Source organism: Octopus bimaculoides, chromosome 1, assembly GCF_001194135.2.
Source record: "Octopus bimaculoides isolate UCB-OBI-ISO-001 chromosome 1, ASM119413v2, whole genome shotgun sequence".
In the NCBI taxonomy this organism is placed as follows: domain Eukaryota; kingdom Metazoa; phylum Mollusca; class Cephalopoda; order Octopoda; family Octopodidae; genus Octopus; species Octopus bimaculoides.
Window position 1 is genome coordinate 104,987,738 of NC_068981.1, and position 17,522 is coordinate 105,005,259.

The following is a 17,522-nucleotide window of genomic DNA, read 5'->3' on the forward strand; positions in this document are numbered from 1 at the left end:
ATATTTACGGTCGATTCTCTTGTGAACGACAAATGAGAGTTCAGTAAAATAAACCATTGATTATGTTCTATATGGACATGAATGTGTCTCTTGAGGTCTGCTGGATCATTGCAAACTTTTTGGCAAATGGAATAAGTTGAGGACCCAGTTCGCTTGAGTGCTTCTGGATTATTTACTACGTATTTTCTTGAGTTGACGGCTAGGACTGCTTTGCTTCATGTCACAAAACCACAATGACAGGTAAGGTTTCTATTTAGAGGAGCAGTGTTTTGCCAGCGTGCTTTCATGCTTGCACAAAGTTGGTCTCGGGGCTGGAGTCGATTTTACTCAAATTTTTCAACTCAAGAGAAGCAGGGCTGGCGCCAAGTCCTGTGTTCTGATGCTTTGTTTTCCCAGGAAGAAAAGGGAATGTTGCATCATTTCAAATTGTCTTTTAGTTTGTCTTTGAAACGCAAGAGTGGCCTTCCAACCGACCTTCCTGTTAGGAATTAGCCAAAGAGAAGTTGCTTCGGAATTCTGATTGCACTCACACGTGAGATAACCTGACCATCTAAGCTGTATTTTGATGAGGATGACTTCAATACCTGATATGTTGCATTTTTTAAGTACCTCACTGTTATGAATATAGTCACTCGGTTTTATGCTGGAGATAGTACGCAAGCATCGCATATGGAAAGTGTCAAATTGATTGATGTGCTTTCCCACCAAGATTCAGCACCATAAAGCAATGTTGCCAAGACCACCGACTTATATACATCAACTTTCACCTTCAACAATACATCGTGGCTGTTCCATAGTCTGTGATAAAGCTTACCCAAAACGGAACTAGCCTTCCCAATTCTGGAATCGATTTCCTTATCCATCTTCGCATCATTGGATACAATGGAACCAAAATAAGTAAATGAGGAAACAGTTCTTAATGCTTTCCCATCAACATATACAGTAGGGTCAACAGCGGGAAGACGGTCACGAATGGACTGATAAACAAGCTCAGTTTTCTTGATGTTGACGGTCAGACTAAAAGCCTTCGATGTACACGAGAAGTTGTGTAGAATCCAATGCATCTCCTCAAGAGTGTGTGCTACAATCGTCTGCGAAGAGCAAATCTCGAATTGTTTGTACCAAAGTCTTAGCTTTTGCTTTGAAGCGCTGTTGGTTGAACAAGCCACTACCAGTTCTGTACTCAAAATTTACACCTTCTGTAACATCCTCGAACGTTGTTTCCAACATGACGAAGAAATACAAAGCAAATAAGATATATATATATATATATATATACGACCATTAGTGCAGCAGGTACCTCTGAGTTCATATAAGAGTTATTAATATATAGTTAATTCCCCTAAGAATGTAATTTTACGTTCAGCACTATACAAGTTATTCACCACTCCGATGAATAATATTTAATCCAGTTGCTGAAAAGATCGTCGTTTTTGTATGTTTGCCGTTCCGGTCAACTTTGAATTGAGCCTTATATGACCAATTGCTAATAGGCATATTCACAGCCTTCAAGGATTCTGTCTTTTCGATCCACCTGATGAACAAGTCGGCACCAAATTAAATAAGTGGAGGAGGTTGTACGAATCATATTTCCTTTAACATGACAAACCTGTTCACTGACGTTCTTATAGGCATCTACTACTACAACTAGCAGCAAGAGAAGGACTCCGAAAAGTGAGGACATCATAATTTCTTCTCCATTACTGCTGAAATAAAGTTTAAGGACACAAAGACGTTGAAACTTATCGTCAATAGTGTGGAGGGGAAAGATACACGACAGTGTCCTTCAAAATGTGAACCAGTGTCTCATAAACACATTAATGAGGAAGTGGTGCAGCAGATATGACGCAGGCGTGTTAATCATATAAAACGAAATAGAACAGTAATATATCAGAACGTCAAATGACAGACTTTTAGTAATAGTAGCAGCGAAATGTTTTCACATACTGAAGCAAGAACATCGAAAAGGCATCAGTCGTTTCATATCGCATCTCGTGTAATGGATATCGACGGTAACCCTTTGGAGTACCATACTAAGGATGATAACAGGCGGGGGAAAACAAAGTGCGCTCTAACCCAACCTAGCCTGTGGGTCTCACTCGCTGTATGGGTGGAACTACCATAAATGTACATTTCTGAATGTAGTTTTAAATAATTCTTTCTACTATAGGCACAAGGCCTAAAATTTGGGGAGAAGGCGCTAGTCTACTACATTGACCTCACTATCCAACTGGTACTTATTCTACTGACCCCGAGGAGCTGAAAGGAAAAAGTCGACCTCGATGGTATTTGAACTCAGATCATGGAGAGTCAAAAGAATTAAGATAAACAAAGCTCTTTTTTAGCCTAAAATATACTCTCCTACATTTTCTACAATGCTCTTCCATCTATCTGGTAGAATTGCAAGGCCCCTCTTCCAAAATTCACTTGTCCGTGACAAAAAAATACTCCTCCACTACTGTTCTGACCTTGTCTACAGAATTCATATTTTTTCCCTCCAAATGATCTTGAAGACTGCAGAATAAATGATAATCAGATGGGGCAATGTCCGGCAAATATGGTGGGTGGGACATCGTTTCCCATTCAAACTGCTCCAGCCTTTGGATTGTCATTCTCGCTGTATGTGGCCGAGCATTATCCTGATGGAAAAACACCTTTCGTTTTGAAATCAAAGATGGTCGTTTTTCTTCTAGCGCTGACTTAAGCCGCTCGAGCTGCTCACAGTAGATCTCCTTTGTTATCGTTCGGTTTGGGTTTAAAAGCTCAAAGTGGACTAAACCTTTCATATCCCATCAAACAGATAACATCACCTTACGAGAGTGAAGACCTTCTTTAGCCTGGGGTGCCGATGTTTCTCCTCTCCTTACCCACTGTCTTCGACGCTTGACATTTTCATAGAGACCCATTTCTCGTCACCAGTCACTATTCGGTCCAAAAAAAGGTTCATTCGTGAGACGTGACAGCAAAGAGCACACATTCACTCTCTGCGTGCGATTAGACACAGTTTGTGAGGAACCCATTGACCCAATTTGCTGACTTTTCTGATGGCACGCAGGTATCAATGAATGGTTGAATGACCAAATCCAAGCTTCTCTGCTAGTTCCTCGGACGTCCTCGTCGGGCTCTACTGATCTTCCAGGACGACGCCCGCCTTCTAGGCTGTAGTTTCTGGTTCGGAATTTCTGGAACCACCATTGACACTGGCTTACGTTTATTGTCAGATCCCCATATACTACATTGATATTCCTCGCACTTTCCGTTTTGTTGTTGCCTTAATTGAACTCATAAAGCAAAATATGCTGAATATTCTCCTTTATCACTTTCATTATAGCTTTGAAAAATAACTATTAAAATCGAACTGCACTGTTCAAAACTTACACTAAGAATAAGCGCAAGGTAAAATTACTACCTGCTTTTATAGCAAGTTGATGCAGATAGTTTATCCCGTCCCCCTCCAGCTTTTAGTTCATGCAATTAAAAAAACCGCATTATTTATGGGATGACTCAATGTGAAAACGCCTTCGGTGTCTCAATAAAAAAATTAGCAGAACTATTAGAGGATTGGAAAACATGTATGCCTTGCAATATTAACAGCATTTGTTCTGGCTTTTTATGTTCTAAGTTCAAATCGCACCAAGGTCTACTTTGATTTTCATCTATTCGATAAATAAAAGTGCAATTTTTGGTACTTCATTAGTGCTGATCAGCAATGGCATCAATTTAATCTGCTAACCATTTCCCACCAAAGTTCCTATCCTTGTAGCAAAGCCTTATGGTTATAAAACAATTATTAAGTAGTCGTTGCTAATATTAGTGATGATGAGTGGGAGAAAGAAGAGTATGCTCTAAAAATCAATGTTCTGTAAATGACGAAATATTAGCATTAACGTCACAGAAAAGTTTTTTTTTAAATTACGAGTGAAAGATAGGGAAGAATAAAAAAAAATGACAATGAACAAAGTAAAGAAAAACAAAAGAACTTACAAATAATTTTCATACACGATTCTGACAATAATCCATGGAACCAGAAAGAAAAACGGGGAAACTGTGAACATAAATGATTATTAATTAGAAAAATGTATCATTTATTGATATGGAAAGATTCATTCATTCACAGATGTAACACTGCATGACAAACTGCCGCTGCTTGCTTTTTTAGTATGTTTGAGAAAGTTTGTATTTATACGAGTACGCCGTATCTAACGATTGATAGAGCGACATTCAATGGACAAGCAAGCAGCAAACAAGAAAACCTCAAAACGCATGCCTGACCTACTTGACGAGGCAACTAAATCTCCCTCAAAGTTTAATTGAATGCGGTGAAAAGGAACAACACATCGGATAATATGGTAATAAATATGCTAAATCTGAAACGTAGAATACAATGAAAAGTGGGATAGTAATGACTAAAGCACATTTGATTATGGAACTCCAGCTGTCTGTAACATCATTGGCAGAAAAGAAGTTTATAATAGTAAAAGCTTGTTGATGTGTGATAGTTCGGGATTCAAGGAATCTCATTGTTTGTGTAACCCAATAAACAATGTCGACACAAAGAAAAAGGAAAAATCTGAATTCAGGATTTCAAGTTCACGAAACGCTCGTTAATTATGAGGTTCTCCAACTACTTTCAACCTGTATTATAATGCATAATATGTGTGCGCGCACAAACACACGCACACACACACACACACACACACACACACACATATATATATATATATATATGTGTGTATATCAAAACGGCTCCGGAACCAGGTGCATGCGTTCCTCATTTTTAATTTTTTACGTTTCATACATTGGACTGCGGTCATGCTAGGGCGCTACCTTGAAGGGTTTAAGCAAACAAACCCATCCCAGTACTTATATTTAAATCTGGTACATATTCTATTGGTCTTTTGATGAACTACCATGTTACGGGAACGTAAGTAAAATAACACTGGTTTTCAAACTCTGTTAATGTATAAATATCTATACTTGAATATTCATCTTCTGAAAATTGTGCTTTCTTTCTATTTACATGTAAAGGGTAAAGACCGCTTTCGGTCATGAATGACCATAGGATTGCATGACCATAGAAAGTTCCCCTACGAGGCACAAGTCGGGGGAAGATTGCTTATGGAAAACCAGCAATCGCCCATGCAAACCAGCTTCCCCAATCCATCGATGTCATCCACGTGGAAAGCAAAGGCCGATACTGCTTGGCACCAGTCACGTTGCAACTCTATTCTACAGCTAAGTGAACTGGAGCAACGTGAAATAAGGTGTCTTGCTCACGAACACAACACACGACTCGGTCCAGGAATCGAGCTCATTATCTTATGATTGTGAGCCAGACGCTTTAACCACTGAGCCATGTGCCTTCACATATTTACATGTGTACATGTACATATATCTTGTATATCAAACCAAGCAGTTTCATTAATTTTCATCATTCGCTCTCTCTCTCTATCTATCTATCTATCTATATATATATATATATATATATATATATATATATATGTATATACATATATGTATGTATGTATGTATGTATGTATGTATGCATGCTTATATATATACAGCCGGTTTCCACACGGTTTCCGTCTATCAAATTCACTCGCAAGCCATTGGTCGATTAAGAGTTATAGGAGAAGACACTTACCCAAGGTGCTGCGCAGTGGAACTGAATCCGAAACTATGTAGTTGGGAAGCAATGTTTCTTAACCACACACCTATGCCTGCACCTTTCTTCAGTGATCTCTCATAGCGGTCATGCACATTAGCTTCTTAACCCTGCTGCCTTAATCGAATGCTTCTGTCCATCAATATTTTGAATTTTCCTGTTGATCCAATCTCACCTGTTTTGTTATTAAGACAGGGTATTCACTTTGTTCATTGTCCGTCCCAGTCTCACCCACTTAACAGCATCACACCAGTCACATCTTTCAACTACTGAGTGTTTTTTGTCACTTCAATAACTCTGCTATTTTCTTTGTGTCGCCATTATTTATTGGGGTACACAAACAATGAAATTCCTTGAATCCCGAACCATCACAAGTCAGCAAGCTTTTACTATCATAAACTTCTTTCCTACCAATGATGTTACAGACATCTGGAGTTCCATAGTAATAATATACAATCAAATGATTGTGAAACTTGATGGGAGACTAAATCCTTTTGTGGGACTGTAACGCCAGGTCGCAGTTGAGCAACGAAAATTTGACAGCCCATGAAATATATTTAAAGAAAGTTTAACGGTTTGGTCTGCTGCTAAATTGCTTGAATGAGCTTTCCACGATGTAATTACATCAGTTTCAACTCACCGCTTCAGGCGATTAAATCACTTGCTCGACTAAAACTCCGAAAAATTTGTGAGCTTGTATGAGAGTGTGCTTTGTTTGTAAGTGTAACTCTGTGTGTGTGTGTGTGTGTGTGTGTGTGTGTGTGTGTGTGTGTGTGTGTGTGTGTGTGTGTGTGTGTGTGTGTGTGTGTGTGTGTGTGTGTGTGTGTTGCGCGTGCTTAGTATTATTAGGAAAGGATCGTAGCATGAGATAGGTTTGACTGAAAATGAAAATGTTAATTTGAAGTATGCAGAATTCAGGGATTGGAACGGATACAAAACACACACAAGCCTCAACAGAATAACAAGGACAAGCAGGATATCGAGATCAGTGAAATATTCCAGACTGAAACGGAAGGGAGTACGACAAAAGCTCCCTTCTTGAGGAACGATATGGTAGCGTAAAATACTTTCAGTCATCTGTCAAAATAGCAACTGCACTAAATACTTTGCAGTATTTAGTTGTGTGTCTTTGGGTTCCAATCGATTTTCCTTTCACAAGCCGAGTGATAGACTAGTATCGATTCAATTTTCTACATATCCCTTTTAAAATGTAAGTTCTTGTGTCAACATTAAAAAGATAGTCAGTATTAATACTGAAGGCAGTCAAATGTGAGAAAGAGTCGAATGTGGTAATAAGTTTCCAATACTGCTAGGAGCTACTTTGTTTTTCATTCACCAAGAATGTATAAAAAATAACGATCATATAACAATTGACTGTGTAATTTCGCTACATTCATGTTATTTCAATAAGCAGCGGTGGATGACAGAAATGGTAGAGGACCGGACGTAATACACTGCAATATGTAGCTAAGTCCTTTTCAAATATCACTTTTTGTGTTTCGTGTTTTGACGTTCCATAAAATAAATACCAAATGAGGTACTGATGTTAATTTAATTGACTGTTCCTCTTCTCTAAGTTATTTTGGCTATTTTGAAATAATTATTTTCATAGGTTGGGCTACACTTTTGAAAAAAGAGAGATTGGGAGTTTTGATGAGGCAAGTAGCAAGGTCCAGAGTGTATGGCTGATTTGAAATGACAGGAAAAGCTGGTCGAGCAGGCTTATGATCAATAATACACAAGGTATCACTATATTTTCTTTTTTAGACACCAGTAGTGGTTGAGAAATACTTGTTGCCTCACTCCTTGGCAATTTTACAGGCGTTGTTGGGGATGCTGAGGAAATGAAGAAGGCAAGTTTAAAGGGGTCTTGTTGTATGTTAGAAATCATTGCTTCAACAAAGAAATGTGTTCATCCATCAATAGTTTACCTTTAACGGTGCATTCTTCATCTGCAATCAACAAAAGTTAATGAAAGCTAACGAAACCTACTAAAGAACTGCACTACTTTATTGGAGCTAATTATTCCGATCTGTACCTAAATTGACTGAGCAGGTAATTAAATGTAAAGTTTCTGCAATAATGAATCTGCTGTTGCTTCATAGGACGGTTGTAAAATATGAGTGAGAGCGCATGTTTATTTAAATCAGAGAGAGAGAGAGAGAGAGTGTGTGTGTGTGTGTGTGTGTGTGTGTGTGTGTGTGTGTGTGTGTGTGTGTGTGTGTGTGTGTGTGTGTGTGTGTGTGTGTGTACGTGTGTGCGTGTGTATGTGTGCATGGTAGCTGAATCTTTACAAAAGCAATAGCCTCAAGTACGACACCTGTCATGTGCGATATCAGTCAACTGTACAGATACTCAAATAAAAGCAATCTTGAAAATAGTTTGTTATACTCGAAAGTTTTAATTAAAAACGATAAAATTGTAATGTATAAAAATCGAATACTATCAAAATTTGTCAAAGTAGTAAATTTTAAAGCGGAGCTTAGAATCGATGTGACGTTAAATACAGTCGCTTACGATTAGATTTGAATACAAGAGCACTGAGACCAACGTTCTACCATTTACATCATTGCACCTTTCTCTCATAACAGAGAGAAAGATTCGCAAGATTCGCAAGATATTTTTTATGATGTTAAATTTACATTATTCCAATGTACTTCAGACTACACATATAAACAGATTCACTCACACACCCTAAAAAAAGGACGCTTTCGTAGGCGTTATAGAAATACCAATAAAAGTTGCGAAAAAAGAAATTCAGGTCTTATAAGAAAATATACATTCCAACTGTTATTGAGATTGAATAGACCCTTCTCCCTTCGATAGAAACAGAATATATGAATACACATACATACACACAAACACACACACATACACACACACACACACACACACACACACACACACACACACACACACACACACACACACACACACACACACACACACAAACACACACACAGATGTATATATATAGTTGAAATTTACAGAAAAACAAAAAGCGAAGACAGGTGTATAAACAACAAACAGGTGTATTAGTTTGACGCTCGGAAAGGTGAGAATGTCTTTTACGTTTCGAGCCTACGCTCCTCAACAGAAAGGGGCACGAGGAAATAAACAGAGAGAGAATTAAAAAAAAAACTTGTGGATTTAGTGGTCAATCATGGCGACTGGTTAGAAAAAGGTAGTTGGACAGGAGAGCGAGGAAGAAGCGTGAAATTAAGTACTGGCGATCCTAGAACAAAGGTGCGTGTATGTGAGAGTGTGTGTGTGCGTGTGGATAGGGCTGGTGACTTTGACGTGTGGATATGTGCGTGTGTAAATGCATGCGTCTGTAATGTGTGGGTGTGGATGATGGTGTGGGTGCTTGGAAGTGGTCAGTGCTAGTGTGTGCGGGGTGATGTGGGGTGGTTTGATGTGGTGTGGTTTGATTTGGTGTGGTGGTGTGTGATGTGTGGTGTGGGGGTGTGAGGATTTAGGTTGGGGATGTGGGGATTAGGGATGGGGTTGGGCGAGGGTGTGGTAAGTGGATGTTTGGGTAGAGTGAGTATGTGGGAGTGGGATGTGTGGGGTGGGGTGTGGATGGAGGGGGTATCAATGAAGTCCTTGCATAAGTCCTTACTGTTTCGGGGAGTTATACTTGAGACAGTTCGATCTGGTTGCCCCTAAAAAAGACTAAGCTAAGAGCATTAGACCTTTTTGTAAGAAAGCTAGTGAATGTGTACAGCAACAATGACAAAGAACGGAGAACATTGTACACAATTACAAATACAAACAACTGAGAACGAATCAAATTGAGCTGGCGTGTATTAAGTGAAAGCCTAAAGGCAGGAACATAGAAGATGGACATAAGAGCTGTTGGCAGTCGGCAATCAGGCCAAGAAAGAAAGATCGTGGCTGGCCGGACACCGGTCACGTAGAAGGAAGAGAGAGGGGTAGGGGGCCGCGGGATTGAAGGATTAGAAAAAAAAAGATAAAGGGAAAGGTAGTGGGGAGATAAACGAGAAGAAAAAAGTGGGAGTTAAGGAAAGAAGGGGCCAAGAAATGTGAGAAAGAAAGGGGACCGAGAAAAAGAAAAGAGAAAAAAAGTAGTAGGGTGACTAAAAGATAGAGTAAAAGATGTACAAAATTTAGATACATACCTGCTATAAGGTGAGCACAAGTGTATACGTACGCCGTTATATGTATATATAAATATAAAAACAGAACGGAACAAAAACGCAATAGAGGACAATAAAACATTCGGACAGATAGATGATACAAAGGCGGACAGGAGAAACAAGAATTAGAAGGAAAGGCAAAAGAAGACGGCTCATTCATGGCCTTCTTTCCTCAGTCAAGTATACCAGAAGTCCTTACTGTTTCGGGCAGTTACACTTGAGACAGTTCGATCTGGTTGCCCACCAAAAAAGTCTAAGCTAAGAGCATTAGACCTTTTTGTAAGAAAGTATGTATGTATGTATGTATGCATGTATGTATTACGTATGTATATGCCTGTATGCATGTATGTATATATATAAATTTATGTATGCATGTAACAAGGTATGTACATGAGTATCATGAGTATATATATGTATATATAATATATATATAATATATCATAATAACAATCAAACATTAAATTGAAATATATGTATACGAGGTCTGATAAAAAATATCGGGATAATTGCTATGATAACGGAGCTAAAGCAAGCAGAGTGAACCACTAGGCACAGATTGACTTTGAACTCTATCACACATGCACACAAAGTTATAACGTGCTCTCTCATTTCTGTTGTTTATAGCAGTGTTTGGAAGTAAAGTGTGTAGAGTGTGGTCGTCTCAAAAAGAAGATCGGATTTCTGTTGCTCGGGGTCTCCTTAACTGTGTCGAGGAGAACGTAAAATCTTTGAAAACGGTCATAATATGTGGCGAATCGTAGGTCTGTGGCTAACACCCCGAAACCAAGGCTTGAAAGGAATCCCATTCAAAAGGAACAAGATTTCAAGACGTCGTGGAAATCCAAGAGAATGCGACGAGGCAGTTGCCTGCCATCCCCAAAAATGGAGTTCCAGGAATGTTTCCATCAATGGAAATGACACAGGATAAAGTGTGTGACTTCAGAAGGATTACTTCGAAGGAGATTAAATACCAAATTGATATGTCTTGCAGTTTTCATTTTACAGCACAAGTCCCGATACTTTTTTATCACACCCTGTGTGTGTGTATGTGTGTGTGTGTGTACGTGCACATATACATACATACGTACATAGATAGATAGATAGATAGATAGATAGATAGATAGATAGATAGATAGATATAATGTTTGTGTTTTTGATAAGTTTGCTTTGTTACCCCACAGTTTCTGGTTGGATCCTACTGCTTGGCACTTTCTGTAAGTGTTCTTTGTACTGAAAGTGTTCGTACTGCAAAGGATTGTGTGCGGATTTAGTAGACAAAAACTGAAAGAAGTCCGTCGTATATATATGTGCGCATGCACTCATGCATGCATGTATGTATCTATCTATCTATCTATCGATACACACACACACACACACATGCACACACACACACACACGCATGCACACACACATACATGCACACGCACACGCTAAAACCACAATGTTTTGAATGAAGCCCATCGTGTCTATAATGACAATAAGCAATCAGTTTAGAGTTGCTGTGGCAGCTGGACACAGAGTTATTTATGAAGATCTAAGAATACGCCAAAGTTTGTGCAAATTTTGTTCGTGTTATGCTCAATGACGAGCATCCTGGTGACCAACTATTTGGCGAAAATAGGCCTCAAAACTAGCACTCACCCACCCACCTCTACAGTCCAGACCTTGATGCCTATGACTTTTGGTTGTTCCCCAAGCTGAAGGAGAATCTCAAAGGCAATCAATTTGAATTTGAAGAAGGTTGTGACAGGAGTCCTGAACACCTGTGGAGACGCGTGGCTTAGTGGTTAGGTTGTTGGACTCACGATCGTAAGATTTTGGTTTCGAATCCTTGGACCGGACGACGTGTTGTGTTCTTGTGCAAAGCACTTCATTTCCCGTTGCTCCAGTTCACTTAGCTGGCAAAAATGAGTAATCCTGCGACACGCCGGTATCCTGTCCATGTGGGAGAATTTATACTCCATGGAAACCGAGGAATCGGTCCTTATGAGTTCACATAACTCGAGAAGGTGACTTTTACATTATTTTTTTTTTTACCCTGGATACCTTTACTTTAGAAGGGGCCTTCACAGTGTGGCTGGGGCGCTGCAAATACATTGAAGTCAAAAGATCTTATTCTCAATCTACTAATATAAACTCGACTCACCATTTCCGATTAACATTGAAACCACACGTCTTATTCTTCTTGCAGACACTAGATCCTCCTGTCTCTTTAGTTGGAGTTACTCCATCTTTTGTAACGCTAAGATAGTCTCCTTTAATTTTGAAAACTGCCCTCATCAAAAACACCTCTCAAGTAAGTGGTATACAAATAGCACACACACAAGCAAACAATAAAACAAACATACACACACACGCGCACACACACATGCACACAAAAACACACACACACACACACACACACACACATACACAAGCAAGCGAAAAAACAAACACACACACACATACATTCTTTAACTAGCTGTTAGCATTAGAAAAACTGCTTCTAACAGTCTTGTTGATAATGTCACATTTGTTGCCTGCTTAGCTTCAACACTGCACACACACGCACACACAAACACACACACACACACACACACACATTCACAAAACACAATTTCTCTGAAACTCCCCTCTGTTCCAACCGTCACCCATGAACCTACAGTCATCAATTGTGAGAGTTACTGGCGAGCATTGCGAAGTCGGGGTCCTAATAAATACAGTGTATTACAGTATTATGAAGTACCGCAAAACACACAGAAGGAGGTCCCTTCCATTGATAACGAACTAGCAATCTTACCTCTGTCTCTCTCTGTCTCTCTCGGCTTCCCTCTCTATCTCTTGCTCTCTTCTTCGCTCCTTCTCTTTCTCTCTTTCTCACACGCACAAACACACACGCTCGTGCATACACAAGCACTCACACACGGTCCCTTCTTGGTAAATACTACAGCTGACACTCTCTCAGATCAGCGCTGTTAACTGACTCCAAGATAAAACGGACACATTAGGCAGTATATCATAATAATGCAAAAAGTGAGAGGGTCATAGTTGAAAATTTTTTGATGATAGCTCGGTATAATTTGGACTGAACTGGGGCTAAATACAAGCGGCAACGTCTCCGATCGTTAAAATTCAACAAGTATGGCTCCAGAACTAAACCATATATCTCTAAATTTGTAAATATTTCTCTCTACAGAGATATACCTAATTCTATGGAAACACACTACAGAGTATTTCATTCCCTCGAATGGTCGCTTATCTGTTTCACCTACTTGTTTTCACGCTCCTCCTTAGTAAACTTTAATTTAGCTTCTTTGCAACAAGATCTAATGGCAACCTCGGTTATGTTCCAATACTGATTTCAGTTTACTACAATGGGCTTCTCGCTACTTATTCTAACACAGTTTTACAGGATTAATGTAAAGCATCACTCCTCCTTGAGCTTCTGCACACAGGCGTCATCTACAACTTAGATACTTAGCAAAAGAGGTTCACTTCTAATGAACTGATTCTCAAACCGACAAATAACAGATCCACCCGAAATAGTATTGAGATTTTTGGCACCCCTTCATCTGTTTATTAATGAGAAGACAGAATAAACGCTACATCCATATAAGTTTCCTTCCTTCATCGAGGTGTTTGACATATTTACGAAAGTGGAAACCATCTTAATTTTATTAAACTTAGGAATGTGCCTACGCCCTTTTCAAACTCTCACCAGCAGAGCATACTCACCCACCCTCTATGAGAAAAACTGTTCTAATGGATACATTGCATTCTCGTCTTCTTAAAATAAATCAAAACAGATGATTAACACTCAATTAATATCATTGAAGTATCTAAAAACTCTACATCACACAATGTATGATAACTGCTCGCGATAATTATACGTTTATGAAATACTATTAAAACTTATCCAAGGTTTTTTTCTCTCCCAGTCAGAGAAATTCTTCTCATCTGACCAGATATTGACCCTCTGAGTAAAACCTACATTAAAGTATTGATCACACACCTGAAACAGTGCTGCAGCTAAATGGGCATTCAAAGAAAGCAATCTGACTCATTGACATTGATTCACTGATCAACACATTTCAATCACTAGTTCACAAGCACACGGTCTCCTCTATCTTCCTTCCACTATCGATATTACAACTAAATTTGCTTTAGTTATTCACAAACTTCTTTCTAAACATGTACGTTTCTCTGTGTATTATTTTTTTCGTCGTCCTCTACTATATCTCAGTCCTTCGGTTTTCCCTCGGCTCCAGTCCTTTAGCAGAAGTGAGGCTATCGAAACAGAGTTTAGAACATAAAAAGAGGTTAAAGGTCAAGATTTCTTCTTCCATCTCCTACCTTATTCCACCAGCCACAGCAACCCTACAAAATATCATAAGTACTGCTTATCCTTCTCTGTCTAAAATGTTAAAAATCTCTCCCTGATTACGTTTCTTACCTTGTTTCTTTTCTTTTTTCTCCTGCTGATAGAGATTGACAGATATTTAAATTAAACATGAATCTACAGGGATGTATACTGATCATCAACAAAATCAATCTCAGTAATATAGAAGGTGTTTTCAATAGACATAAACTCTGTTTCCTCTCCATTTATAAATTCAAGAGCATATACAGATATTGTGAAAACATAAAAACATCTGATGAGTCCAGAACAGACAATTCCTGGAACTTATTCTATACATTTTTGAGGATTTTTTTCAGTCATGGTACGAGTCGCTCTGCTAGTTCCTATTTTGCTAAATAGCTATGCTACATACATAATAATTTTAAATTCATATGAAATGGAACAATATTGGGTATAGAAACGATGTTTGTTCAATAATAATTATGTAAAGTGTACACGATAAAGACAGCGTATAAAGTAAATGACACAATATATACATATACAAATTTGTGTATATATATATATATATATATATATATATATATATATATATATATATATGTATGTATGTATGTATGCATATATATTTATATACATATATACATATATATATGAACATTCATACAAGAATATATATGATGCATATATAAGTATATAGCTATTTACATATATACATATATACGTATGTGTATATACACCATATATGTATACGCACATGCATACATACAAATGCGTGTATGTGTATGTGTATGTGTGTGTGTGTGTGTGTGTGTGTGTGTGTGTGTGTAAGCGTGCATGTATGTTATCTTTTTCAGTATCTATAAATCTATATTTACAGTATCATTATTGAGCCCATTTCTTTATTACGTTCTCCCGAAAGTATCGTATGATTCAGACAAGTTCTTAACTCCACCTCCTGAAACGAAATAATGGAACAGTGCTCCACTATATCACATTTTCCTGTCAAATGTCAAAGATATTTGTATGTGCAACATGCTTCGCTGTTACCCACTGTAGTGCTGTTGTATAAATAATAATATAGTTAATATAGCTCAATAAATAATAAATCTCAATTATCTGTTATTTTACATTATCGGAATCGATGGGAACGATGTGGTTGCTTACACTAGAAAGTAGAGTTTTTACGAAAGTAATCTACAACGCTATTTTGGTTCCCTTTAACACTGATTCTATTCCAGTTGATAATTTGGTTATTAAAACAGATAATAACCCTCAAAGCAAAAACTGTTCTTGTTATTGTAGGTGCTCTAGGTATGATAAAAAAGAGATGCCAGAAACATTTAGATAACATCCCAGGAGAGCCATGTCTCACAGCAATCCCAAAGATTGTGCTGACATCCTTACAAAGACTCTATCGGTTTAAATGTTTGTGCTGCATTATATGGAGATATTTCTCTACTGCCCTCGCCAGGTTTTCAGTTATATTTCAACATCTCTTAACCTTCACTTGCTCTAGGGTGCTGGGTGAGTCCCGGAAAGTGATTGCACCAAATATGCAGATTAAAAGTAAACAACAACAACAACAGCAACAACAACAACAACAACAACAATAATAATAATAATAATAATAATAATAATAATAATAATAACAATAATAATAATAATAATAAATGCCCTGATGCAGTATCAGGCACTGGCTCTCATGGCTTCTGATCTTAACTGATTGGAAGTGTTATCATATACATATTTTGTCTTGGTATAAAAGATAGGCTATCCTCATTGTTAATATTATTATCATTGTTATTATCATCAGTGCTATTATTATCATTATTATTACTATGATTGTTGTTATTATTATTTTTATTATTATCATGTTGTTGTTGTTGTTGTGTGTTGGCTATGATTCAGCTTAAAGAAACTGCACCCGAATCTCGACCATAGACGTCAAAGAACAAGATTTTGCATCTAAAGGTGCTGCCAAGTTAGGTGTCATGGAATTCAGAAACCTGATGTCTGCTGTATTACAACAATCATCATCATCGTTAACTACTGACAAAGCATATATGATTTAGAATCTTCGGAGTGGAATAAAGTTTTTACCAAAAACACTTGCATACAGATAACGTCATACAGTTTGGGATTTCCCCTTACTGGTGGGGCTGACAAAAGAAGGAATAGGGTTTGTGTTTTCTCTTTAAGCAAAATTGTATTTCTTCTTTTCGCATCATCAATAAAAAAACAGCCATAAAAATTTCACACCACACCTCCATAAAGAAAACTGGAAATATACACAATAATACAGTTCACTAACAGAATGCAAGCAAAAGACAGAATGCTAATTTTCATTATAACGCAATGCACGAATAAAAAGGAAAGCAGTCATTCTAAGTCAATTGAATAGCAACTCTGTCCTTAACAACAGCATGCGTGCATGAATTGTTTCAGATATAAATACAAACAACGTTGAAATGGTTTTTAGTAATGTTTTGTCCAGCAAGAGAATCTTTCATATGAAGCATTTTCCCGAAAGATGAATGTTCTGAATCATCTTGTGCGCCAAACTGAGACCAACCTTCCACGATAGGAAGGAAATACCGTGCCTCTATCTTGCGAAAGACACGGCAAATTTTCTGAACTCATCTTAACTCAAATTAGAGACAGCTTTGGCAGATATTTTAAGTGAAAGAGAAAGCAAAAGTAATTATATGTTTAATTTCTAAAACGGAGGACAAGGAACAGATAAATTGGTTATGACATCAACTTCTGCTTAGTACCTACCTTTGTGGCGCAATATGGGAAGGTGGTAAGTGCTAACACAACATTTGGTGACACCTTTGTTAACTAACGATTTAGTTACTGTAAAGCATATGTAACCGTTATCACCACACGCCTTATGATAAATCAAATACAGATTGATTGATTGATTGACTGATTGACTGACTGACTGATTGATTGATTGATTGATTGATTGATTGATTGATTGATTGATTGAGCGAGTGAGTGAGCGAGTGAGTGAGTGAGTGAGTGAGTGAGTGATGTCAGTAGGAAGTTAGGGGATTAATTATGAGCAGTAATGTCTTTGTGGCAAACAGTTTCATTCAGAGTTACTAATCAGCTCAGTCTACCTTACCATTAGATTTGGGCTCTTGGTTCTGATAACAGCCAAATTATGATGGCTGCTTTTGTATAATAATTCATTCTACATTAAACTCACTCCGCTAAATCATCCACTTCTAATAGATGTCTTTTTCAAATGCGAGAGATTCAATGCTGAGGGACGATAGCAACAACAACAATGACGACATCAATGAGGATGAGGAAACTTCAGAATATCATAAGAAAATTAAGGCTTACTTAC

The 17,522-nt window shown here is 37.9% G+C and overlaps 1 protein-coding gene across 2 annotated transcripts in view; it reads right to left on the reverse strand.

The window, feature by feature from the left end:
- The window catches only part of LOC106871086 (gastric inhibitory polypeptide receptor), a 115,515-nt gene that overhangs the window by 43,506 nt on the left and 54,487 nt on the right, over window positions 1–17,522 (reverse strand). For both annotated transcript variants that reach the window (XM_014917373.2, XM_014917371.2), the window contains one exon: window positions 3,985–4,045. In XM_014917373.2, the coding sequence (XP_014772859.1) occupies window positions 3,985–4,045 (61 nt within the window). The remainder of the gene's footprint in view (window positions 1–3,984; window positions 4,046–17,522) is intronic.